The sequence below is a fragment of the Aotus nancymaae genome, unplaced genomic scaffold (genome assembly GCF_030222135.1).
Source record: "Aotus nancymaae isolate 86718 unplaced genomic scaffold, 86718_ANA_hifiasm-v0.15.2.pri h1tg000016l, whole genome shotgun sequence".
Taxonomy (NCBI): Eukaryota; Metazoa; Chordata; class Mammalia; order Primates; family Aotidae; genus Aotus; species Aotus nancymaae.
This window is the reverse complement of record NW_026988428.1, coordinates 39,149,682-39,176,336: the sequence shown is the minus strand read 5'-3', so window position 1 is coordinate 39,176,336 and position 26,655 is coordinate 39,149,682. Positions and strand designations below refer to the sequence as shown.

At 34.3% G+C, this 26,655-nt stretch overlaps 2 protein-coding genes across 2 annotated transcripts; both read right to left on the bottom strand.

The window, feature by feature from the left end:
* Positions 1–5,627: 5,627 nt before the first annotated feature.
* LOC105716033 (olfactory receptor 6C2-like) lies at positions 5,628–6,566 on the bottom strand. Its single transcript, XM_012450567.2, has one exon. The coding sequence runs from the start codon at positions 6,564–6,566 to the stop codon at positions 5,628–5,630; it is 939 nt and encodes a 312-aa protein (XP_012305990.2).
* An 18,032-nt stretch (positions 6,567–24,598) lies between these two features.
* Positions 24,599–25,537, bottom strand: LOC105716032 (olfactory receptor 6C68). Its single transcript, XM_012450566.2, has one exon. The coding sequence runs from the start codon at positions 25,535–25,537 to the stop codon at positions 24,599–24,601; it is 939 nt and encodes a 312-aa protein (XP_012305989.1).
* Between the last annotated feature and the right edge of the window lie 1,118 nt (positions 25,538–26,655).

The window sequence follows — 26,655 nt, the reverse complement described above, 5'->3', positions numbered from 1 at the left end:
ATATAGCAAAAAAAATAAGGATTAGGGAGACATTTTTGCTGGATTAAGAGAACAGGAACATTTTCCCAGGAACTTGTACATGGGAGACTATATTCTCTTCCTAAAAATATTGTTCTGTTCTTAAAAGCTCTCCCAAGGGTACCTTTGTAAAGTCTTATTAAAACTCAAATGCCATTTGTTAGAGAATACAGTGATGTTCTATTGATCCCTATACAGTGATTCCTCTAGGAAAACATAGTTTATAATTATTTAAGACCTGGGTTTTGCAACACATAAGTCAAAGCCTTCTGCCCTTTAACTTTGAACTACTTGGGTTCTGGATGGTGAACCATTAGCATGACTAAGTCAATGATACTCACCTTTCAGGTTGCTGTTCATGGTTTCCGTGAGTAATTTAACCACAAAGATCTTTAGGGTAACTCAGTGGTGAGCAGGAGTTTGTTAACAACAGTGTGGACTATGGTATTTTTCATGCACCCACATACTTGCACTCACTGGCAAGTCTGTGAGTGGGCAGAGGTCTCTTATGTTCTCATTGCCCAGTTTCCTAGGAGTCTTCCTCAAATGTTCTTTACTTTCAACTTGTCTTACAAGGACACCAAATAAAGGATATTTTCTGACTTTAATTTTAGGAAAAATGCTCATATGCCCTATATATTGGAAGAATTATAGACTACTGTAATGATGAGAAGCCCTCTTTGTTGGTCAGTTAATATCTTGACTTTTGTGCAGGAAGACAGGTTTCCCTGCAAATCTGTATTAACAAGAATGGTATAAGTCATGTCTGTTTGGTCCTCAACTGGTGTTGAGGGGATCACCTGATTAAGCAAACAAAAGGATCCCTTGGGATCTTAGGTCCAAAAGTCACTAATTGACCTATATAGTATAATGAACTTACATGAATCTTGTAAGGCAAAAATTAGACAGCTATCAAGAGGGACTGTGTCCTTGGAGAAAGGAAGATGCAACAATATGATCAGAAACAGGTCAGGTGCAAAACTGCGTCAGGTGAAAAGTCAGAAGTGCAGTTTCTCTTCACTTTTCTTCTAATTGCTTGAGGGATTCTGTTCAAGTGGAGTTCAAAGAAACCTCTCAGGAATGACTTGAGAGATACTAGATTTAGAGGAAGCCATACCATCACCTACCACAAGAGAAACAGTTCTCCCCTTAGTTCCAGCCTCCCCTAACCTGATGTGTGTTTTACACATTCATGTGACTCATTATTATAAGTATTTAGGAGAATGTGCACTCACTCTTCCAGTGCTTGTAATAAACTTTACGGTGAGACTGTTTTATTTTGTGGCATAAAACTAATTGTTTGGGTTCACTCAGACACTCCAAGATCAATTTCCCTTCAGAGGTTGCTAAGAGTTATTATGAAGAGTGTTGAATATTACAAAATTATTAAATACCTAGTAAATTAGCTTATGTAGTAAAATAAATCTAGTGTATCTGGTAAATACACCATTTTCTGCTTTTGTCTATGAGTCATAAAATGATATTAATAGATTTGCTAACATTAAACAACTTTTGCATTCTTGAAATAAACCCAAACTTGTTCTCATTTTTTTTTTCTTAGCAGAAAAAAGGGTTCAATTTGCTATTTTCTTTTTATAAGATTTGGTACATATGTTCCTGAGTTAGATTGTCTTTCATTTTCATTTTTTGCACTGATGTTACATGGTGTTAGGCTCAGGGTTGTACTAGCTTTATAAAATAAATTCGAGAGTAGTCACATTTTTTCTTATTGCTGAAAATGTTTTATTTCTTTGGAATTATCTGTTCCTTGGGAGTTTGGTAGGATTCACATTTAAAATATCTGGGCCTGGGTTTCTCTTTGTTGAAAGATTTTAAACTACTGATTAATTTCCTTAATTTTTATAACACCATTTGGGTTTTTTATTTTTTGAGGTCAAAATTTTTATAAGAATTAGTCTATTTTACAAAATTTTACATTTATGAATATAACATTTTTGTAGTATTTTTCTTTTTGTTATCTCAGTTGGATCTATCAAAAATCTTTTCATTTTTAAATGTTATTTGTACCTTCTTCATTTTTTTCTTGATATACTTTTAACTAGACTATGATAACCTTAATTGCTTTTTGGGGAGGACTTCATTAATTCTCCTTATACTGTGTTTTTGTTTTCTGTTTCATTAATATGTGCTCATAGCTTTATATTTTCTTTAGAGTTTATTTCTCTAAATTTGAAAGTTTAACTTCAGCCATATTTCAAAACTATGCATTTAAGATTGTAAATTTCCCTCAAATTATCACTTTCAGTATATAGCACATTTCAATATGTAGTACTGGTATTCATTTTAATGATGTATACATTCTATAAACTCATTTTATTCTATATCTATACTTCATATTTATTATGAATATGAATTAAATATAAATGTGAATGAAATGAATATAAAACCTTAAAGCAAATGAAATAGAAATATTTTATACATGTGAGTTCTTTTGTTGATGAATATATTATATGAATTGTATTTGTGTGTAGTATTTGCATATATTTATGATGAACACCTATTCATTTATTTTAGTTTTTACAGCTTTCAAATAGCAGAAAGTATAAAAAGGTATACAGTGAAAGCTCTTTTTTACCTTCTGATCCTCATTTGTTCAGTTATTCATTTGTACATTTTTACTGTTTTCCACTGTTTTATGCACTTTTAGGCATATATAAAATTAGATAATTAATTTTTCATCTTTTTTTAAAACAATGTAAATTTATTCTTTATATATATATATTTTATTGCATTTTAGGTTTTGGGGTACATGGAAGAACATGCAAGATTGTTGCATAGGTACATACATGGCAATGCGGTTTGCTGCCTCCATCCCCATCACCTATATCCTTGTTTAATAAATGGTGTTAGGAAAACTGGCTAGCCATGTGCAGAAAGCAGAAACTGGACCCGTTCCTGCACCTTACACTAAAATTAACTCCAGATGGATTCAAGACTTAAACATAAGACCTAACACCATAAAAATTCTAGAAGAACACTTAGGCAAAACCATTCAGGACAGAGGCATAGGCAAAGACTTCATGACTAAAACACAAAAAGCATTGGCAACAAAAGCCAAAATAGATAAATGGGATCTAATTAAACTCCAGAGCTTCTGTACAGCAAAAGAAACAATCATTAGAGTGAACTGGCAACCAATAGAATGGGAAAAAATTTTTGCAATCTACCCATCTGACAAAGGGCTAATATCCAGAATCTACAAAGAACTAAAACAGATTTATAAAACAAACAAACAAACAAACCCATTCAAAAGTGGGCGAAGGATATGAACAGATACTTTTGAAAAGAAGACATATATGAGGTCAACAAACATATGAAAAAATGCCCATCATCACTAGTCATTACAGAAATGCAAATCAAAACCACATTGAGATACCATCTCATGCCAGTTAGAATAGTGATCATTAAAACATCTGGAGACAACAGATGCTGGAGAGGATGTGGAGAAATAGGAACACTTTTACACTGTTGGTGGGAGTGTAAATTAGTTCAACCATTGTGGAAGACAGTGTGGCTATCCATCAAGGACCTAGAAATAGAAATTCCATTTGGCCCAGCAATCCCATTATTGGGTATATACCTAAAGGATTATAAATCATCCTATTATAAGGACACATGCACATATATGTTCATTGCAGCACTGTTTACAATAGCAAAGACTTGAAACCAACCCAAATGCCCATCGATGATAGACTGGACAAGGAAAATGTGGCACATATACACCATGGAATACTATGTAGCCATAAAAAATGATGAGTTTTTGTCTTCTGTAGGGACATGGATGAATCTGGAAACCATCATTCTCAGCAAACTGACACAAGAACAGAAAATCAAACACCACATGTTCTCACTCATAGGTGGGTGTTGAACAATGAGAACACATGGACACAGGGAAGGGAGCATCACACACTGGAGTCTGTTGGGGGTGGGGACTAGGGAAGGGACAGCATAGGGTGGGGAGGTTGGGGAGGGATAACATGGGGAGAAATGCCAGATATAGGTTACAGGGGGATGGAGGCAGCAAACCACCTTGCCAAATATGTACCTATGCAACAATCCTGCATGATCTGCACATGTGCCTCAGAACCTAAAGTGTAATAAAAAAAAAGAAAAGAAAAGAAAAAAAAGAAAGAAAGAGAGAGAGAAAGAAATTTAATTCAGATTTAAATCACCATATGTGGCTAATGCCTGCTGTACTGGGCAGTGTAGCCCCAGAGCATTACCTGGATCCCTATAACTGAAGATAATCTATCCGGAGAATGTTCAGTCAGGCCTGCCGATGTTAATTAAATCTTTCACACACATAAAATTATACTAGGTTATTCTTTGAGAGTGATTCCCCAGGGTTTTTGATCTTGGAGCTGAAGTGAACATTGTCAGAATCATAGAAGCATTTTTATACTTGTCTGCTCCTGTGTATGTGAGTGTACTTTGTCCACAATACAATTCAAAAGCTTTGTTAGCTATTAACTCACATGGAAATCATAAAGTAAATGATAACTTAAAGCATGAAGAAAAGAGAAATACTCATAAAATGATTTATGCATAGAACTGTATCTCTTTAACTGAGAAGTCATACTTTTTTTCTTAAAGTCTTTTTAGTCTTATTTATTCATTTTAATCTTATTGTTTAAAATTTGGAAGCATTGGATTTTGTAAATTTACTATACTAACATATTCTGTGTCCTCGCTAATCCCTTTAATTTCTGCTCTCACACATGCCAGCTCTAGCTCAAGCTCATGCCTATTCTTCAGTATCTTTCTAACAAGTAGCAAATAATAGCCCACGCACACTACTGGATTTATCTAACTACTTCCCATGAGCTAATATCTCAGCAGACTCTTAGTCTGCCTTCCAAATTCAGATAACAAACTACCTTACTAAATGTTTTCCCACTACATTACAAGAATTTTCATGTTTCTAGTCTTTTGTCAGTTTCCTTACTGCTTGCAAATGCCATCTATGTTAAGTTTTTGTTGTAATAGGTGACAAATTTAAGATATATCCTATGGACAATAGTTCAAACAGAGCTGAAATTTATTTCTTGCAGAAATGGTTTATGGAGATTTCAGTTTGGTGTTGACTGAGGAGGTCTGTTTATAGGTCTTTAGAGAAGCAGGTTTTCTCAAGCTCACTCATCATTAACATGAAGCTTACGAAGTCATTTTAATTTGGATATCTGTCTGGTAGGTGGGGAAAAGTGGGAGGATGTCATATGTTGGGTATTTTTATAGGCCAGTTTTAGAAATGGTGCACATTACTTCTACATCCATTCTATTACTTATAACTTAAAATAAATAGCCACATCTATTAGTGTGGAAAAGATGGTGGAAAAAATGTGGCTACTGTGTTTCCAGGAGTAATAGCTAAATAGCAATTTCAGTTAGATTGTAAAAGTAAGCATCCTCAAGAGAGTTTGGTTTTAATGGAGATAAAGAATGGAATAGTCAGAGTTCACAATAAACAAGTTTAAAGAGAAATTGTGATTATCGATATGAATGAAGAATAAAATATATGGAGAAATATCAAAGGCACCAGGTTTTGTGCTCATTCTTCCTTTTAGTTGGATATATCAACCGTTTTTCCTTTACATCTTTGAGAGGAATGCTATTTTTTTAATTGAGTCATTGAAAGCTTGCTTCACTTGCTTGTTTCTTAGCGTGTAAATAAAGGGATTCAACATTGGTGAAATAGAAGTAATAATGAGTGAAATCCTTTTATTAATAGCCACCTGATCCTTGGCTGAAGGCTTGACATAAATGAAGATGCAGCTACCATAAGTAATGGAAACAACAATCATGTGGGAAGAACAAGTGGAAAAGGCCTTTTTCCTTTGCTGGGAAGAGGATATTCTTAGAATAGTTTCAATAATATAAACGTAGGAAAGAAATACACACATGAGGGTGATGATGAATGTCAGCACGGCACACACTATCACCATCTGCTCGATCAACCATGTGTCTGAGCAAGAGATCCTTAGAATAGGAGATGCATCACAGCAAAAATGATCAATAACGTTTGAGCCACAGAATTCCAGGCCCAAACCCAAACTAATTGGTGGGAGAATGATGATCAGTGCTGCTACCCAACAGAAAAGTATGAAGTTCTTGCAGATTCTGTTGTTCATGATGGTCATGTAATGCAGTGGTTTACAGATGGCCACATAGCGGTCATAGGACATGGTAGCCAGGAGAAAAAACTCTGTCACCGCAAAGAGGTCTGTAAACAACAATTGACTGACACAAGCATCATAGGTAATGGACTTGTCCCCAGAAGATATGCTATACATGAATCTGGGAACACAAGCAGTTGTGAATGAAATTTCTAGGAAGGAGAAATTTTGGAGAAAACGATACATAGGTGTTTTAAGGTGAGAATCAATCAGGGTGAGGGTGATGATGGTTAGGTTTCCAGATAAACTCAACATGTAAGAAAGAAATAGAAAGACAAAAAGCAGAATTTGCAGCTGAGTGTCATCTGTCAGTCCCAGTAAGATGAAGGTTGTTATTGCTGTTTGATTCTTCATCCTTGATTGTTGTCTCTTGTCCAATCTGCTGGAAACAGTAAGGAAGACTTTCTATGAGGAGTTCCAGAGTTCTAGCCAGCTCCTAACCTCAAGAGAAGTAAACTTGAGAGTGATTCCTATACAACTGACTAGTGGAGAAGCAAACATACGACACATGCTGACATTTGATCACCTCCTCTTTGTGTCCCACAAACTATTCATTCGTCTTTGAATCGCATATTTTATACTGCTGCATCTAATGAATATACAGTTGAGCTTTAATTGGTATAAGTTCAACATATTATCTTATAAATGTCATTGAAAAAAATCTCCTTTTAATCAGTCACTTTTGGATGGCAATCCTGCCTTCCCAAACTTTTTATCCGCAGACATGCTTTTGGTAGACAAGTCCCCAAATAAGCTAACAATGGTCTTTGTCAAAGGATCCTAATATTAAAGTTCAAATGTGTACTAATTATTAAACTGACAATGAATACTTACCACATAGTTGCAGTCTAGCTCTTTTGAGGTGTGTTTAAATAATTTTTACTAGATACATTTTCTTTAATATACATTTAAATGTGTTAAAGTCAAGGTAGAAAATGATTTAAATCCTTTTTATATTTGTATATTTATCTTTGGCTATATTTTTCTCCTAATGTTAGAATAAGAAGTCTATGTTGTATATTTTTATGCTTCCTAGGATATCCTCATACCACAAAGAATTTCTCCCCTATTTATAAGAGGAAGTCTGGAATTGTATCATCTGGTTAATTACTTTCCTTTTGGATTTCTTTAACAGTGAAAACCTAGTGCCCTCTAACTAGCTGCTATAGTTCCATATTCTCTAGATCTTGAGGATTCTCTTCCTTTGTTTCCACCAACGGGTTATCCATAAAAGCAGATTTTTGGTATTAAAATTCTTAAATGAATTTCCCATGTTTCTTTTTAAATGCATCTGGCAGTGGCATATTTCAACTTCTTGTAATAATTCTATAGTGATAGTTTTGATTTGGAGTTTATTACAGGGAATGTTAGAAGTATGTTTACAGAGCTGAAGAGCCATATCCCTGAATTTTTCTGGTTTTGATCTGCCCTGTTTCAGTTTGGAATACATTCTGTCGCCTTACTATAAATGACAATAACAATTTGTAATGTCATGTTTAAAAAGCTAAGCTATTTCTTAAATGTACTTCCACTTTTCACTTCCTTTTAAATTCTATCTACTTGGTAATTGTCTCAACTTTTCTGTTTTCCACTGATACATCAACTCATCTGATTTTACCATTTAAACTATTCTAGACAAGGTCACCAATAGCCTCCACTTGCTTCATTAATTAAACACAATTTAGTCTTCATTTAACTCAAACTGTCTCCTGCATGTAAGACTGTGAACTGTAAACTTCATGAAAAATTTTACAGTTCAATTTCCAGTGTCTCACATTTTCTTTCTTCTTTTTTTAAGCCTTAAAAAAGGTACAAGCCTCCAGGCCTCAGTATTTCTCATCTTTAATATGATAAAATTATATTAGATGATCTCTAATAATCATCCCAGCTCTAATATTCTAAATCTATGATTTATTTCCCTGGGTGGGAATAAATTCTTAACTTAAATAAGACACCATTTGGATGTTGAAAGGCTAACTCTGCTTTTTGAAAACATTCCTTTTTTTTTTTTTTTAAACTTTTAAGTTCAGGGGTACATGGACAGATTTGTTATATGTGTAAGCTTATGTCATCGGGGTTTGTTGTATAGATTATTTAATCACCCAGGTATTAAGCCTAATATCCATTAGTTATTTTTTCTGATGCTCTCCCTCCTCCAACCCTTCACCTTCTGATGAGACCCCAGCGTGTGTTGTTCCTCTCTATATGTTTATGTGTTATTATCATTTGGCTCCCATTTGTGAGAACATGCAGTATTTTGTTTTCTGTTTCTGTGTTAGTTTGCTAAGGATAATGGCCTAAAGCTCCATCCATGTTCCTGCAAAGGACATAATCTTGTTCTTTTTATAGCTGCATAGTATTGCATAGTATGTATGCACTACAGGTTTTTTACCCAGTCTACCACTGATGGGGCATTTAAGTTGATTCCATGTCTTTGCTATTGTGAATATTGTGAATAGTGCTGCTCCTAAATTTTTTCTTAACACTATGCTCTTTGTTATTCTCCTTTGTGGCTTCTTTTTCTTTACCAATATCTATAGTTGTTGGTACACCTGAAATCTCTTTTCTAGGCCATCCTTTCTTTCATCCAGCTCTTTATCTCTAGGAAATTGCTATGAATAGTGACTAGTAATAGGCTGTTAATTCCCAAATTTATATCTGTAGGAAAAATATATCTTATAGTTTCCTGACTTCAACATTAAACTTATTCTTGGTCATCTAGATCACACTTAGGAGGTCTGACTAAGGCTTTTGCTTTTACTTTTTGAATGCCCTTGAACAATTTGCTTAATTTCTTTATCTTGTGTTTTTTCATATGTACAAAATTTAGATAAAAATCATATGCACAATTTTTGTTATACTGGTAAGTTTAGATAATAGAGTTAAAATATTTATGCTACTTACTATATTGAGCATTCTTATTTTCTCTTATTATCTTCTATTGAGAGTCTTCTAAATGTACATATTTCAAGATTTCAAATGAGGCACTCATTATTATTTTTCTTTCCCTGTTAATACTAAATCTCTCATAAGGACATTTTTGCTTCTTTTTCTTTTTCCCATTTTTAGTTTATCGCCAAGTCCTGTCATTTCTGTATTCTTAATATTTTGTTAATTTGTTTCCTTCTCTTGCTTACTCACGACACAGACTTTACTCTTGTGTTTTTAACTCATAGCTGAAATACCACAAATGCATGTTAACCTTTGCTTAACATTTTGGCTTCTCTCATTCAGTCTTTTAAGATGAATGGAATCAGAATTATTTTTCTAAAGCCCTGATAAGACTAATCTTCCCCTGCGTATTATGGAAAAAGTTTTAGATCTATTGTTAACTAACATTCTTTCCATACTCTGCATTTCCTTGAAATTCTTGATTCACTTTTTTCCACTCATAAGTTAATTTGTTTTGGCTTTAGGGAAGAATTGTGGAGAGGAGAAGAAAGACTACATTCATTGTTTGGAGTTTCAAATGTACCAAGCATTGTGATTAATAAAATATTTTCAGTCAATAATATTTTTATGCAGGAGAATAAATAATGACAAAGCTCATCCTTACATAATTTATAAAATCTCTTCAGCAGAGGAGTAGAGAGTTAGAGAATAGTTTAGAGAGTTTATCACTCTGAATGAGGTCTCTGACTGGCCCTCTGTCATCTTCCACTAATAGGGGGCCAGAAGAGTAGAAGGAAGGAAAAAGGAGATATATTCCTGCAATTCTTTTTCCTTATGGAGATCTAATGGGAATAACAGTAGGAAATAATTAACTGCTTTTTGAATATAGGCTAAAATGGCTTTAGAAAGTCATATACATTGTCTCATTTTTAACATCATATAGCATTAGCCGAAGGATATTCCCATGGCTAGCAGTTACATAAAAGTAAAGAAGAACTTTAGCTATTTCACAAATTTTCCTGTATTGCAGTTTGCCACAGGAACAATAAAAGTGTCTTAAACCTAGCAGAGAACAACTGTACTTGAAGGGCATTATAGGCCTGGGAAAAAAGAGATCCCACAGCAATGATGCCCTGAACAGGTGTCTGAGAACCAGAAGAGTTGACTGATGTTCCTGTGAATGCCAGTCCTGATGAAAACTGACATTTCTGTAGTCTTAACACACTGGAACTATGTAACTGTACCAGGATTAAGAGGAATTTGGGTTGAGGGCAGCAACACAGAGAGACGGACATAATCCACTAGTAGGATGTGGTGAGGTTTGATAGGGAGGAAAGAAATAGATATTAAGTTAAATTTTAAAATCAGTTGTATTTATATTTTCAGAGTTTCTAAAAGAAGATTTTGTTAACTGAAACATTAACTTTAATACTATAAATTATTTCCTTTTACCTCATTACAATATTTAAGCTCCTTAGTTAGCATATGAAGATCTTTCTAAATTACCAGTATTTATTCTTACAATTTACCTAATTTCTTATCCTGTTGTCTAGTACAGTTGCTCTGGCTGCTAGCAAGATAACAGATTCAATCGAAATACCCATCAACAATAGACTGGATAAAGAAAATATGGTATATACACACCATGGAATACTATGCAGCCATAAAAAAGAATGCATTCATGTCCTTTGTGGGGACATGAATGAAGCTGGAAGCCATTATTCTCAGCAAACTAATGCAGGAACAGAAAACCAAACACTGCATGTTCTCACTCATAAGTGGGAGCTGAACAATGATAAAACATGAACACAGGAGGGGGAACAACACACACTGTGTCTGTCAGAAGGTGAGGTGGGGGAGGGAGAGCATTAGGAGAAGGAGCTAATGCATGCTGGGCTCAATACCTAGGTGATGGGTTGGTAGGTGCAGCAAACCACCATGGCACACATTTACCTGTACATCCTGCACATGTATCCCAGAATTAAAAATAAAAATTGAAAAAGAAAAAAAACCCAAAACAACAACAAAAAATATAGTATAGTCTATGGAGTCAGGTTGCTAGTTTTATGTTTCTGAGTTCAATTTGCTTCACTTATCTACTAACTGTAACAACAAAAGCCCATCCTTAAAATTATCTGTGGAAGTTCCCTTCTCTCTGATTGTGCTAACCTCCAATAGCCCTCTTTCAAGTTTCAGCTTATCAGTTCCACCAGAAATTCACCTATAGTTACTTTATTTAATTTTTTTTACAATGACATTTATAATTCTTCAAGATGAGATTAATTTTTCATCTTACTACTCACATAATAGCTTCTGATTATTCTTATTAAAGCACAATACTAGATTGTCAAATTATGTTACAAATTTTATTTTGAACATTGCTGTGTTCCCAGAAACAAGCTTATTTCCAGAAGCATAGTAAGTGCTTTTGAAAAATTTGTGGAAATAAGAAAAGAATGAATGTCATGTTTGTCTTATACACCAAAAAGTATCTTCTTTAAAAAGGTTTAGTAGGCTTTTAGAATAAACTTTAATAATAATATTTTTTCTTTTTATATGAGCCTAGTAGTAAAAATGCACTGATTTTTGACACTGCCTTTAATATACACAGGTTTATAAACATAATATACAAGTTTGACTCAAACTCTCTGTAATGCTTTCCTGTGGAATGATGTAAGAGGAAGTGTATTTCCTGTGTTTTTCACACAGTCTCTAGAGTCAGACTGTGGGTGTTGTCAACCTGCTTGTCCTTTTTAACCTGAGGAGTTTCTCAGTAATATCTAGTTATGGAATTATTGTGAGAATTGATTTGAGATAATCCATGCTGAATGCATGGCAGATAGTAAGTTAATCACTACTCCAACCTCTTTTTCTTCTTCATGTTCTTTTTCTTTCTTTTCCTCTTTTTGCTCCAAAACTTGCTTTAATTTTTATGCTAATGCATGACACCACTAATCAATGGTCACTGTGCCTAGTCTGCTTTCTCTCATGCATTCTTCATAAAGTTTGTGAATTTTGATGCCTCTAATAACATGTTCAATGTTCTGCTAATGAAATGTTTTTATTTATTTATTTATTTTTCTACTAATGAAATGTTAAGGGCAGAGTGCAGAGACTAAAATTTAGGACATAACACAATAGGTATTTCACATTTCTTTCTCAACTATAATTAGTTAGTTAACTAATTATATGGGCATCTATTTCCTTTTGTACATAAGGAGCCTATTTTGTAAATAGAGTTCTGTTTTTTTTTTCCATTCCAAGGTAGAAAAGGATCTTCCATGACAAAATTAATTGGTTTGGTATATTTTGATTTCAGTTATTTCCTATACCCCGCAAGAAACTTAGAAGTGTGTTTTCCTTAGGTTGGTGAATTAAGGCATGCTGTTTTTATTAAGATGATAACAAATGACAGCATTAGATTACTATCGATAGGAAAATAGATATGCTTTATAGGCATATCTACAGGAAAGGATCACTAATCCAGGTTCAGGGGAGAAATATTTAGCTGTTATTTAGTAGCCTATTAGGTAGAATCACATAGGAATGGAGCTTTATGAACCAAATTGAGAAACTTCTTAAGCTCTCATTGCTTACCTGTAGCATTTTGCCTCAGAGCAATGTCCCAAATCGCAAAAGTCTCCTCTCTTTCTAATAACTAATAGTTATTTTCTGTGACACCCAAATATTAAACAAATGTTTTTATAAACCAATTTAATTTAGGTGTGTTTTCAATTTAGTATACTTTAGAGAATATTTGCATTTATAATTATCTTAGTGGTCATTAATGAAAGCATTGCAGATAATTTGGCACGCTAATGAAAGATGTTGTGGTTATATCTTGGTTTAAGATGCATATGGATTGTTGAGAATGACATTGTGGGGCAGTTCACTTCTGTTTGCCCTTCAAATTATCCTGTTTCTGTGAACACTCATGAATTCATCCAACACGTATTTCTTGAGCACCTGTGATATGGCTGGTACTACTGTAGATACTGAGGATAAACAGTGAACAACAGCTAACCCATCTCTTACCGATGCCTGTAATAAATATTTCCATTAGTCCAGTCTCTTCACATTTAATTTTTGTAGAGCAAAATGACATCAGAAATGCCTGTCTTCTTTTCTTGAGATGCTCACATTAATTTACTGTCATCTCTGATTTTTAAACAGACAAGTATGACATTTTACAGAGACCAAGGAAATTGAATGTTGGAAGAGGAAAGAAACTGAAGTTACCAAACAAAAACAAACTTACTCTTGTGGAAGGCAACCATGACTTTAGTTGATAGTGTATTCCTGGTAGTCCCAAAGACAGAGTTGAAAATATAAGTGGGATCAAATGTGTGCACTAATGCCTCTCTCATGAAGACATACACATCCACAATTTTTTTGCAGTAGATGGTGCTCTCTGAGATGACAACAGACTCTCCTTAAAGATACAATTCCACTTTAAGCCTGGGAAACAATTTCTTATATCTCTAAGCTGAAATAAAGGGATATTTATTTTTAATGTTCAAGAAATTGTGAGGCGATTTTCAGATTTTGAAAGAGATGATTTCTGATGTCTGTGGGCAAGTATAGATTTTTACCTGTGACTAAAGATGACTGCTTTATATTAATCTCTTATGTTAGTCTCTTATCTTCATCCCTGAAGATAAAGAGTCCCTTGTGGCCAAATTCAAACATAGCTGAACATTCACTGGATTTTGGCAAAATACCTAACAAAGGCAGCAGTGGGAACAGTGTCCTTGGAGACAGCAAGATGCATCGATTTGATTAGATACATTCCAAATGCAAAACAATAGTTGCCTGATGAAAAGACAATTCTGGCTATTCTTCAAACCATAGATAACAAAGTGTTAATAAAAGATAACAAAATCGCTTTATGTCTATGTTTTCAGTGAAAAAATATGTACATATACTTGGAAGTAGTCATTTGCTAAGTGAAAAATGTTAAAAATATAAAATTGCATCATTACTTTTCTGTATTATATTTTTTATGGAAAAAGTATATTGTAATTATTTTAAATTATATATTAAAATTTCCCAATAATTATTTTATATAAACACCATCTATTTCCTTAGTATAAATCATCAAGTGTGGAATTTCTGAGACAAAGTTCACTCACATTTTAGAATTTCAATGTATTACCACATTTTGCTTCCAATGTATAATACCACATTATATTCACACAAATATATAGGTCTCTAATGCATCATTTTTTAAGCTAGTAGGATGTGAAGGGACTTCACCCTATTCCTTGCTTGAGTTCTGTGTCAACTAGTGAGATAAAGTAGGCAAGTGAATGGGCCATTAAAATATCAGTTTTATTATGGAGATATTGAAATCATGCTTTTGAACATCTAAATGAGAAACCCATACATTAATAATATATACTAGATTGGCAGTGCCGGAAATCCAAACCTCTTCCACAACCTGGGGCAAAACTTTTTATTGCATGACTTTGACCAGTGTCACATCCATCTGCAGAAGGACAATATAAAAGGGGCAAGGAAATAGAAAACCTGTATCCTTGTTTAAAACTCACTTTTAACCAACCCAAATGCCCATCAATGATAGCCTGGATAAAGAAAATGTGGCACATATACACCATGGAATACTATGCAGCCATCAAGAAGGATGAGTTCATGTCCTTTGCAGGGACATGGATGAAGCTGAAAACCATCGTTCTCAGCAAACTAACACAGGAACAGAAAACCAAACACTGCATGTTCTCACTCATAAGTGGGAGTTGAACAATGGGAACACATAAACACAGGGAGGGGCACATCGTACACTGAGGGCCTGTTGGAGGGTTGGAGGGAAGGAGAGGAAGAGTATTAGGACAAATACCTAATGCATGCAGGGCTTAAAACCTAGACGATGGATTGACAGGTGCAGCAAACTACCATGGCACATGTATACCTATGTAACAAACCTGCACGTTCAGCACATGTACCCCAGAACTTAAAGTATAAACAGCAACAACAACAACAACAAACAACAGCAAAACTCACTTGTCAGATATGCCACTTTTCAACACCAGGAGAAAAAATAGAAAGGAGGGAAGCCAGGAGAATTGCACAAATGAATTAAGAAAAACTTTCCAAATCTTAGAAATAAACAAGAGAATGACATCCTATTTTTACAATTCTATTATTTAACAAATTTATCCAAAAATTAGTTAATTATATAGGAAAATGCATATGCATTTTACTTTGCTATTTACTATTTGCCAAGAATCCAGACATCATAAAGTAACACACTAACTTGTAGATTTCTGTTCAGTAGGAAACATAAAAGATTATAGTTTTATGATAGTATATGACATTAGCCAACTTAATATCTATTAAAAAATTTGTTTCAGCAGTCTTTTGATAAAAACTTTTGATTGTTTTTATCTTTATTTGATTGTTTTATCTTTGTTTAATTATTCTTTGAAACAGCATTACTCTCCTACTGATTTCACTGTTAATTTAATTGAAGAAAATTTATGTGTTGATTTAAGAGTTGTTTGAGTCATTTTTTCCCTTTTTGAGAGTTATGCTTTAATAGATTAAACCCCCACATGGAAAAAATATTCAGAGTAGGGTTAAGAGTCTTTCCTCTTAATCTTCAGCAAGGTATTTTCTCTAGGTTAAAATGGCTTACTATTATATCTGTGGTTAGAAAAATCATAGCTGTGGCTACATCCTTGAAGGAAGAAGATCAGAACTTATTCCATCTTCTCTATTTTATTTTTCTTGTGCCACTAGTATTGAATATCTTTCTAGAAACTATAATGGGCATTTTAGAATTTACTTCAAATCAGGGTACTAAATAAGTTAACGTGGCCACTCTGAATCTGTAGCTGAAAATGTACCTTGTAATATTTTTCCAGTATTGATTACTTAGGTATAGTAACTAACAAGCAAGCTAAGAGTAAATAAAACTGTTGATACTCTAGTAATAAAATTATATATCTTAAAGATAATCCTATATAAGATAGTTAAAAGTATTTCCTATATATAGATATGGAGTTCTTAGGAAGAAGTCCTAGAAAATTGAACTGTGAAATAAAATACTGTAGCCATTAAAAGTATGAAGAAGAGTACAAATTCTTCCTCTTCAAGTTTATTCTTAAGTAGGGGTACTTGAAGTTTGAATAGAATTGAGATATTCTTATTTCCAAAAGGATGTCTTCTAAATTGAATTAATTCCTTCAAGGGATTAAAGATGTGAAAATCTAATTTGTCCACTTTGAAAGATTCCAGGTATCCAAATTATCCAAAAAAGATACTGAAACCAGTGAATTGATTATCTGACTTTTTTATTCTTATTCTAGTAGAAAGAAAATTTGCAAACAAATCCACAATCTTTGTAGCAGTTATCCCATTAAACAAAAGGTTTTCAGAAATATCTGTTGTGTTTTAAAAAAAATTATGTATATTTAAACCCCAAAAGGTATTCTTTATTATTGTCCTATGTAGGAAATGTGTATTTAGATTTTTCAACTTATAGTCTTATTCCCTTACTCTCTTGAAGATATTCTTATCCAACTTATATGCTTATTCCCTTCCTTCCCTTGAGGATACTCTTACTCATGGTATCTTCAAGGACACAAATGTCATTATTTTTCTTAGTTACAAAGAGAATCTTATAAACTTTTTCTTTTAATTATGGTGTAACGGTGAAGTATCCATTTGGTTTTTTTTCTTCTAAACATTTCCATTTCACTTTTAATAATATATTGATTTGTGAAACATCTACAATGAGGGTACAAATTTAAATTTTATTGTTAATATTTTCCCACCTTTTTATATGATACTCTTTGGAAAGAAGTCACTCTGAGAAGCCCCCATTTAAAGAATAAAAGGTATGTTCCACCTTTTTGGAGGTGTTGTATCAACATAAACTACTTGGAATTCTTCTCCATGGGAGTTTTTCTTCTTTTCCATTTATTCATTCAGTTATTTGTTTATATCAGTATGAAATATAGCTGTTTGTTTTTGTACTGTGGGTTGTAATGAATGCTACTTTATTTTGTTACTCAGTATAGTCCAGCTTTGCTAAAGAGAGCTCTTTCGGTTGGATCCTATGTTCCTTTGACATACAACCATCATTTTTTTCATTGAGCATTTTCTCAATTTCTGGATGAAATGTTTGTAATTCAGTTTTATTCCTTAGGGTAAAGACAAATGGATTCTTAAGCCTTCTCTGTCTCTCTCTCTCACACACATACAAACACACACACATACTTGTGTTTGTACATACAAAATGAATGTTCAAAAGCATACATTATTGTTTTCATTAGCTTTACAAGGTTGATGAAACATACATTTCAGATGTACATTTTGAACATCCTTCTGTTACAGTCTCACCAAAATACGACAATGTAATAGTCTCTCCTGTGAGTTATTACCCGGAGTTCTTCATCTCACATCCAAGATGATGCATGAGCACAGACACAAGGGTGAGGTTGGAGCGAAAGTTTAATAAGTGAAAGAAGAAAGCTCTGTGCAGTGGAGAGGAGAATCTGAGTGGATTGCCATTTTTAAAATTGAATTCAAGAACTTTTATAAGAAATTCTTCTCATCTCTGTAGCAGTTCGAGTAACTTCTCTTATCAGTAAAGCTGTCTATGCAGCTCCCCTTATCTTATGCAGCTGTGGGCATGTCCCTATGAAGCACCATTTTCTTTGTTTGTATAACTGTGTGTTTGTTTTAGGTAAGCCTGCCTTCTCCCTGTGCAAGCTCCCACGAAGCCCACCGTGTACCTATCTGAAAAGGGGAGGAAACTTTTTCCTGGGAGCTTGTTAATCATGCAAAGAACAAAAGGGCCTCTATGCTGGACTTTGCCTGCCTGCCTGCTTATCTGTGGCTTACTGGTGCAGCTGTAGTCTGAATTTTCCCCAGGCTGCTCTATTTTTGCCTATAGCTGTGATTTTTCAGGCAGGCAGTTTCTCTGAGGACTGGTCTCTTAGTTGTTTACCCAAGTAAGTTTTACTTTCCTTCTCCCTCACTTGTACTCTCTGCAAAACCCAAGGCATAGGTACATGGTTTTAGATGAGCTAATTGGATTCTTAAAGCTGGTACTTCAAATCTTAGTGACTGATATAAAAATGAAGGAAGGTGAGATTAGATATTGTATTAGGCTGTTCTTACATTGCTATAAAGAAATACCTGAGACTGGGTAATTTATAAAGAAAAGAGGTTTCATTGGCTCACTTTTTCTGCAGGCTGTACAGGAAGCATAGTGCTGGAATCTGTTTGGCTTCAGGGAGGCCTCAGGAAACTTAGAATCATAGCAGAAGGCCAAGGGGGAGCAGACATGTCATATGGCCAGGGCAGGAGCAAGAAAGAGCAAGCGGGGAGGTGCTACACACTTTTAAATGACCAGATCTCATGAGAACTTACTCACTGTCATGAGAACAGTACCAAGGGGATGGTGTTAACCCATTCATGAGAAATCCACCCCCATGACCCAGTCACCTCCCATCAGGCTACACCTCCAACATTGAGGAATACATTTTGACATGAGATTTGGGTGAGGACACAGACCCGAACCATGTCATATATCCTTACAACCTTGCCAACATCTGGCTCAATGACAACAGCTTAAAATGAAAGTTCTTTTTAGCAGAAGAGAACACTGGACAGTACTGCAATCTTTGGGAAAGACCCTTCCTACTGCTCATCTCATCTCTGCTCCTGATCACATTCTAGACTTGCTTAATTAAGTTTATCAGAGCATTTATATTTTGGCATAAATTTCTTTTCTTCTTACCTTATTCTAGGCCAGTTTCTATATGTTACCCTTTGCTGCAGGACAAACTATCTTAAAACTTAGTGGTTTAAACTAATAGCCATTTTTCTTTTGCTTATAATTCTGTGAATTGTCAATTTGGTTAGGGCTCTGCTGAGGCAGCTCATCTCTACTCCATGCTGGTTTGGCTCAGTTAGGCATTACCAATCATTACCAATCATAGTAAGTCATCTGAGGGCAGATCTGTTTTGGGCAGTCCTACTCACATGCCTGGTGGTTGATGTTTGCGCTGGATAGCCCACACATATTTCCAGCAGGTGAGCCCTCGCATCTTCACATAACAATTGTGTTCCAAAAGCAGAAACAGGGAAGGCAAGCTCAAATGTGGAAGCATTTTCCACCTCTGCTTGTATGATTTTGCAAATGATACAACCAGATAACCATGACTCCCTAGTCCATTAATAAAACAATTTGTTGTGACTTCTATTGTTTGCAACCCTAGGAAAGCTCAAAGTGCTGTGGAGGCATGTAGGGTGATGAAGCTTCTTTTTTCAGCTAGAAATTTTTGGTTGTGAGTATGAAACACCTATTTTCAACTTGTTAGAGACGATAGACTGTTGATTGATGTGAGACAAGAAGTCTGATTGTAGGGCTGGTGCTTGGTACACTATGATTCAGAAATTCATGTTAGCACTTTTTTTTTCCTGTTTCTATCTCCTTAAGAATTTCTAGGTTCTACTCTTCTCAGTGTGACTCTATCCTCATGCTGGCTCCCTTTATACTAGCAATATTTGTGACAGCAGTTCTATATATAATATCCTTATATAACATCAATGAGAAGAAGAAAAGTTATCTGGTCCCTAGGATTTTCAGGAAAAATTAAGATCTGCTTGTTCTCATAGGGTCATTTTTAAGCCACTACTGTAGCTAGACAAACAGAACATACAATGTGAATTATCCTAGACTACATTATTTACTTTTGGAATCAACTATAAGATAAACCTGTTTTTTTGTTAGTCTGTTTGTTTTGCCTTATATTGTTTATTATGAGAAAGGAGAAAAGGTGCTGAGCAGAATAAAACAAAAACTGAAACTAAAACAATGCATGTTTATTACAATATGTATATATTTTTGATACCCTGATTTCCACAAGCATTCTTCTTCCTCTACATATGCTTTAAAAATTTTTTAAAATTCTATTTAAAATAAATTGAGATATAATTTATGTATCATAAAAGTTACCCTTTGAAATTGTACACGTTTTAGTATACATGCTTTTGAAAATACTGTAGAATGCATAGCACATAATAAATAACTCTCAAAAGGCAAACCCAAATTTCATTTTCCTTTAAGTCCAGGAATATTGGATAATGTTGAAATGCTTTTATTAGTTGTAGGTGGATCTTTCCTCAGATATGAAAGCTATTATTAAATTATGTTGGCCACATCCAACACAACCCAATATACCATGCTAGAGAGAGAAGGTGATAATGAAAATGACTTTTTCATTATTTGCTTTTGTAATAATCAGGAAAATAATGTATAGCAGTTACTAGTCCACAAAAATGTGTCATGTTCTAATTGGAAGGCATAACAAGAATTAACTGCTCAAGAACTGGAGTGAATCAATTGGTGGCCAATCCAGGTGCCTGTGGTTTTGAAATTTGGGAAATACTCTTCATCTTGTCAGAGTGCACATACTTGAAATGGGTGATAAATCTTTCCACCACAGGGATTTGTACAAAACTAATAGTTCCCTTCTTGGTGAAAATGGAAGTGTATGTGTCTTGAGATTTTCTGAGGAGCTAAGCAATCATAAGCTGTTGGACAGAGTTGGTGTTTCTTTGGCATTGTTCATGCACAATACATGCAACCATGAAAAACTTTGTATTAGGTAAAAATCACAAATTAAAAATAATAAGCATTATTTCAAAAATTAGGTTTGTGTAAAGCAATTCAAATAAAAATACTAGCATAGGTAAAAATCTATGTTAAGGAAAATGTGGCACATATACACCATGGAATACTATGCAGCCATAAAAAATGACAAGTTCATGTTCTTTGTAGAGACATGGATGAATCTGGAAACCATCATTCTCAGCAAACTGACACAAGAACAGAAAATCAAACACCACATGTTTTCACTTATAGGTGGGTGTTGAACCTAAAGTACAATAAAAAAAATCTACGGTAAATTTCTAATAAATAAACAGTATAGTAAATATGAGACTTTATCATAAAAGGTAGTTGAATGGAAGGATTAGTAGGAAAGGGCTGAAGATGCTGAGTTGTGGAGATAATCAAGACAACATATGCCAAAATGAGCCAAGAGGAAGAATTCTAGATGAATCAGTTTGGTTTCATGATGTTATAATGCTCTATGGTTTCCTGCATTCTTCTCTGATAGTGCTCTTTGCTGTTACTTGACAGTACAAAATATTATATGCTGGGAAAAAATGATAAATGAATGAAAGACTCCAATGTTGTCTTGACAATATATCCCCATTCACTCTTCATTTATGAGCCAAGTCATTATAGAAGCAAAGCTGAAGATATTTTCAAGTCAGATTCAGAAATGAATCTGAAGACTTGTGACATAACAGCCAGCTCTTTTCTGGTGCTTTATTCGTACCTCTCATTAGTAACTGTCTTAGACTTGATCATGAACTGGACACAATTCAAATCAATGGCCAGGTATAGGGAAGCAACTTTCATCTGCCTTGTGTCTCCAGAATGGATCCCTCCTACTTTTTCGTAAACTGGAGTCAATCTTTACCAGTTGTCGCAGGGAACGCGAAACAGGGCCTGAATAATCAAACCTATTATAGGTGCCATATCCCATATTATTTCTTACTAGAGTTCTTTATTCCAAACTTGTTTTCATTAACTTTTTTTTTTTTTAACTGCATTTTAGGTTTTGGGGTACATGTGAAAAACATGCAAGGTTGTTGCATAGGTGCATACGTGGCAGTGTGATTTGCTGCCTCCCTCCCCTTCACCTATATCTGGCATTTCTCCCCATGCTATCCCTCCCCAACTTGAACTTGCAATATGAAAAACTGACTTTTTCAAGCTTTTAAGGCTGTAGATTACCAATTTACAGGAATTCTGAGAAATAATTTAATATCTTTTCTTTTTTCTATGAGTCAGTTTCAAGTAAGTTTTATTTTTCTCTAGTGTATGACTATTTTGATGACTATAGAAAGCCACTTAGAGTGAACCACCCTAAAATTTTTCCACTATGTCCCCTATTGCTGTAGTTTTGCTAGACACAAATTCTGCATTCTCAACACAAGCCTGGTGGCAGTTTAACCAATTTGTTCATTACAATAGAAGAAGAATTTCTAAATTTCTCCTTTCTTACATTTATTTGCACAATTATAGTTTTTAGATCTGTCACCTCTTTCTGCTACTTTTGGTAGCAATTTCTGATGAATAAGTATCTTTTATTGGCAAGTGACCAAAACAACGTAAATTGATGTAAGAAATACATCAATATACATACAAATACTCCAAATAAATTATTGATAGAGTTCATATAACTTGTGGAATGAACCTTTCAGATAGTTTGATCCAGAGGTCCATGAGGGAATAAGGGTACTGTCTGCATTTCCGTGTGACTCACTTATATGTGTGCTCTAACCGTATCTGTGTGCTGGCCTGGTACTCAGGGTAGTTCCTTTGCTGATAGAAAGTGTAAACATAGCAGTGTCAGACTTCACTTTTTCACACCATATCAGAGAAAGAATGTACAATGTATCAGACTTCCAGAAAAAGTCTTGATGAACTCTGGCCTGATTTAGATCACAACCCTGAATTAAAAACACTGTGGATTGGGTAATAGAATGCAGTAATTAACTTTTGGGGAGTTTTGAGTTTCTCCACTGAAATTAGAATGGAAACAACTTTCCTGAAACATTCAGTTTGATAAAATTGTTCACTGGGTGAACAATTTTTTCCCTTCACCCCCAAAGTTTAATGTAGGCTGATAAACAGAGCAAGAGGCATTTGTCAAATATTACCAATAGAAGCGAATGACATGGGCTTAGAAAATAGGTGAATATTCTTGATTTTTATGTCACTCACTATTCTCCCAAGATGAATAGTATAAACTGTATAGTGTGTTTTTACATTTCATTTCTATTTACACAGAATGATTTATCCATCTATTCGAATTTTCATACAGGCAATTATTCATTTGTTCATTCACTTAACAAATATGTACTGTGCATAGTGCAACATGATTATTGTATTTGGTGATCATGGGATGGGAAAGGGATGGCTAAAACATGTATCATCTATCTTTATGCATTTATGATCAACATAGGATTTCATTTTTCCTAAATGACATAATGATATATGTATTATCTTGCAAATAGTTTAAAAAACTTTCAATATCCTTCCATTATAAGATCAAGTTCTATATCATTTGATGAATACTACATCTTATGCTGTAATTCCCTAATTGATTTACACATTGCCAAGTGATGTTCATTTGGTAATTCTCAGCCTTTTACTATTACAAAGTGACTGCAATGAGTAGACTTATTGGCAATTAGATTCTGGTATATAACCCTAGATGTTGATTTCTAGGTGAAATGTTATCCGTACTGTTAGTAAATATAAATTCCAATGTTTTCAAGTAAATTGTGCATTAAAGTACCTGTTTCACTTTAAGTGTTAGCATACTTGCTAACATTGAACCTACAAAAAATTTAGTTTGTGCAAATGTGTTGGGTGGAATATATATGACTTTAATGTTTAAATCTAAGGCTAATAATGAAGTTGTTCATCCTTTCCTATTGTTATAGGTAATTTTATTTTGCAGCAAATGTCTAATATTTTATTGGTATTTATAGTAAATTTATTGCTTTTCTTGATTCATAGAAACTTTGTATATATTTATGATATTAAACCTTTCATGTTAACTGTACCATAAAGCTATTCTTTTACTTACGTTTCCTCCGTCATATTTTTTCTTAAATTTTCTCTTTTTGCTATAGATATTTTAAAGTTTGTTAGTTAAATCTGACTGTTTCTCAATGGGGGAAGGAATTTGTATCTTGATTAAGAATGACTTCTCATAGTCCAGGTGCAGTGGCTCACGTCTGTAATCCCAGCACTTTGGGAGGCTGAGGTGGGTGGGTCACTTGAGGCCAAGAGTTTGAGATCAGCCTAGCCAACATGGTGAAATCCCGTCTCTACTAAAAATACAAAGATTAGCTGGACATGGTGGCACATGCTTGTAGTCCCAGCTACTCGGGAGGCCGAGGCATGAGAATGCTTGAACCTGGGAAGTGGAGGTTGCAGTGAGTCAAGATCGTGCCACTGCACTCCAGCCTGGGCAACAGAGCAGGACTCTGTCTCCAAGCGGGGGTAGGGTGGGGGTGGGGTGGGGGTGGGGTGGGGTGGGGTGGGTGGGTTGGGGAAAGAATAACTTCTCATAGAGGTTGGAAAAAAATGACTTTTCACACCATATTATAAAATTATCAGAGAAAAACATCTGGAAAGAAGGAAAAAGGAGTGATTTAATCCGGTTAACAACTGAAAGTGCTATATTTTGTCTATCATAGAGTATTATTCAATAATTAATTTCTCAGTAAATAAGTTAATAAAAAATTAACAATGAAATGACTATGCAGTCAGCCTGATTGCTCTATAGACTAAGAACTTACAAAGTTGGTTATTGGCTTTATGAAAAATACGAAGCAGATCTTTTGTATTGATTTTTCAACTTAGGTACACTTTACTTTTTTAAGAGAAATGCAGTTTTTTTGAGTGCGTCATGAAAGGCTTGTTTAACTTGCTTATTCCTCAGGGTATATATGAAAGGATTCAACATAGGTGATATGGAAGAAATAAGCACTGACACACCTTTGTTAATGTTTACTTCTTCCTTTGCAGATGGCTTGATATAGATGAAGATGCAGCTGCCATAAGTGATGGAAACCACAATAATGTGTGAAGAACAGGTAGAAAAGGCTTTTTTCTTTTGTTGAACAGAAGGGAATTTTAGAATCGTTCTCATGATATATATGTAGGAGAGAACTACAAATACCAGAGTGATGATGAAGGTTAACACGGCAGAGGCTATAACCATCTGCTCAATTAACCATGTGTCTGAGCATGATATTTTCAGAATAGGCAATGCATCACAGCCAAAATGATTGATGACATTAGAGTCACAGAATTCTAGACGAAAATCTAAGCTAAGTGGTGGGAGGATAATCATAAGTGCTGCCATCCAACAACAAATAACCATTGTTTTGCACACTTTGTGTCTCATAATTGTCATATAATGCAAGGGTTTGCAGATGGCCACATAGCGATCATATGACATGGTAGCCAAAAGAAAAAATTCAGTGACCCCAAAGAGATCTGTAAAAAACAGTTGAATGACACATGCATTATACGTTATTGTTCTGTCCCCAGTTGAGATACTGTATAGGAATCTTGGAACACAGGCAGTTGTAAATGAGATTTCTAAGAAAGAGAAATTTTGGAGAAAAAAATACATGGGTGTTTTCAGGTGGGGATCCAACATGGTGAGGGTGATGATGGTCAGGTTCCCTGTTACACTTAACGTGTAGGTGACAAACAGAAACAAGAAAAGCAGAACCTGCAGCTGAGGATCTTCTGTCAGTCCCAGAAGGATGAATGTTGTTATTGCTGTGTGGTTTCTCATGAGCGACTTCTGGATTTTTCCAAAACTAAATTTAAATGTCAGAGGAACTTGAACTGCAGCATTCAATAACAAAAGCAGCTAATGATGAACACTCTCATGCACGTTCCATTTATCCAACATCATAGGTTTTACTAGTTGATCTGCAGAAGTTTATACTGAAAATATAAATAATATATGTATGTATGTATGTTTTAGTAAGTTGAAATCCCCGATCTATTTAAGCAAAATGGCTAAATAAAATTATTTTACAAATTTTAGTTAATGAACTATAGAATAACTTTTCTTTATTAATCTTCTATAGGAATTAAATTATAGTGTATTAAACATTAAAAAAATTTATTTATTATACTTTAAGTTTTGAGGTAAATGCACAGGTTGTGCAGGTTTGTTAACATAGGTAGACACGTGCCATGGTGGTGGTTTGCTGCATCCATTGCGCCGTCATCTATATTAGGTATTTCTATTAAACATGTTAACTTTTATTCTGAGTTGTGCCTTTTTATTGAATTGAATTATTTTTTGAAATATGAATTGTTTTTGTGCTGCCGAATGTTTTCCTGCAACTCATAAGCTACATTAAAAATTTGCTTTAGTTTCATTTCTATGTTTTAAAATTTGGAAATTAAAAATTGGGAATTGTTAAAATCTTAAAATTTATGTCAGGATCCAAGTGAAGCATTTCAATTCCCTCTGAGATGTATGTTTATTTGCTTTTTGATTGCTTTTAAATTATTGGTTATTCATTATAAGAGAAAACCATCTTTTGACCCTAAAGCATTTATAATTTTATATGCCTCTTCTTTGCTTCATTATGTAAATCTTATATCTACTCTTTGGATAATGCTGTGCAGTGCCATCTGATTATTTTTCAGTGCTCTTTTATCACAGTGCAAGGCAATTTCGATTATAAAAAATAAACTGCTGAAAAATGTAAAAACTATGCTTTCATGCGTTCAGTTTTACTAGCTTCTCAGGTTAGAACCAGTTATATAACATAGAGAAAAGTCAGGACAAAAATTGCTGAATATCCTCACCTGCAGTATTCTCCCCTTTTTTCATTTCCTTCAGGTCCACATTCTTTGATTCTATTCTACAACATGCATTCATTTCTCAATCTG

What these genes read in the sequence shown, in the direction of transcription:
- LOC105716033 (XM_012450567.2), bottom strand. Translation starts at nt 6,566, where the DNA reads ATGAAGAATCAAACAGCAATAACAACCTTCATCTTACTGGGACTGACA.
- LOC105716032 (XM_012450566.2), bottom strand. Translation starts at nt 25,537, where the DNA reads ATGAGAAACCACACAGCAATAACAACATTCATCCTTCTGGGACTGACA.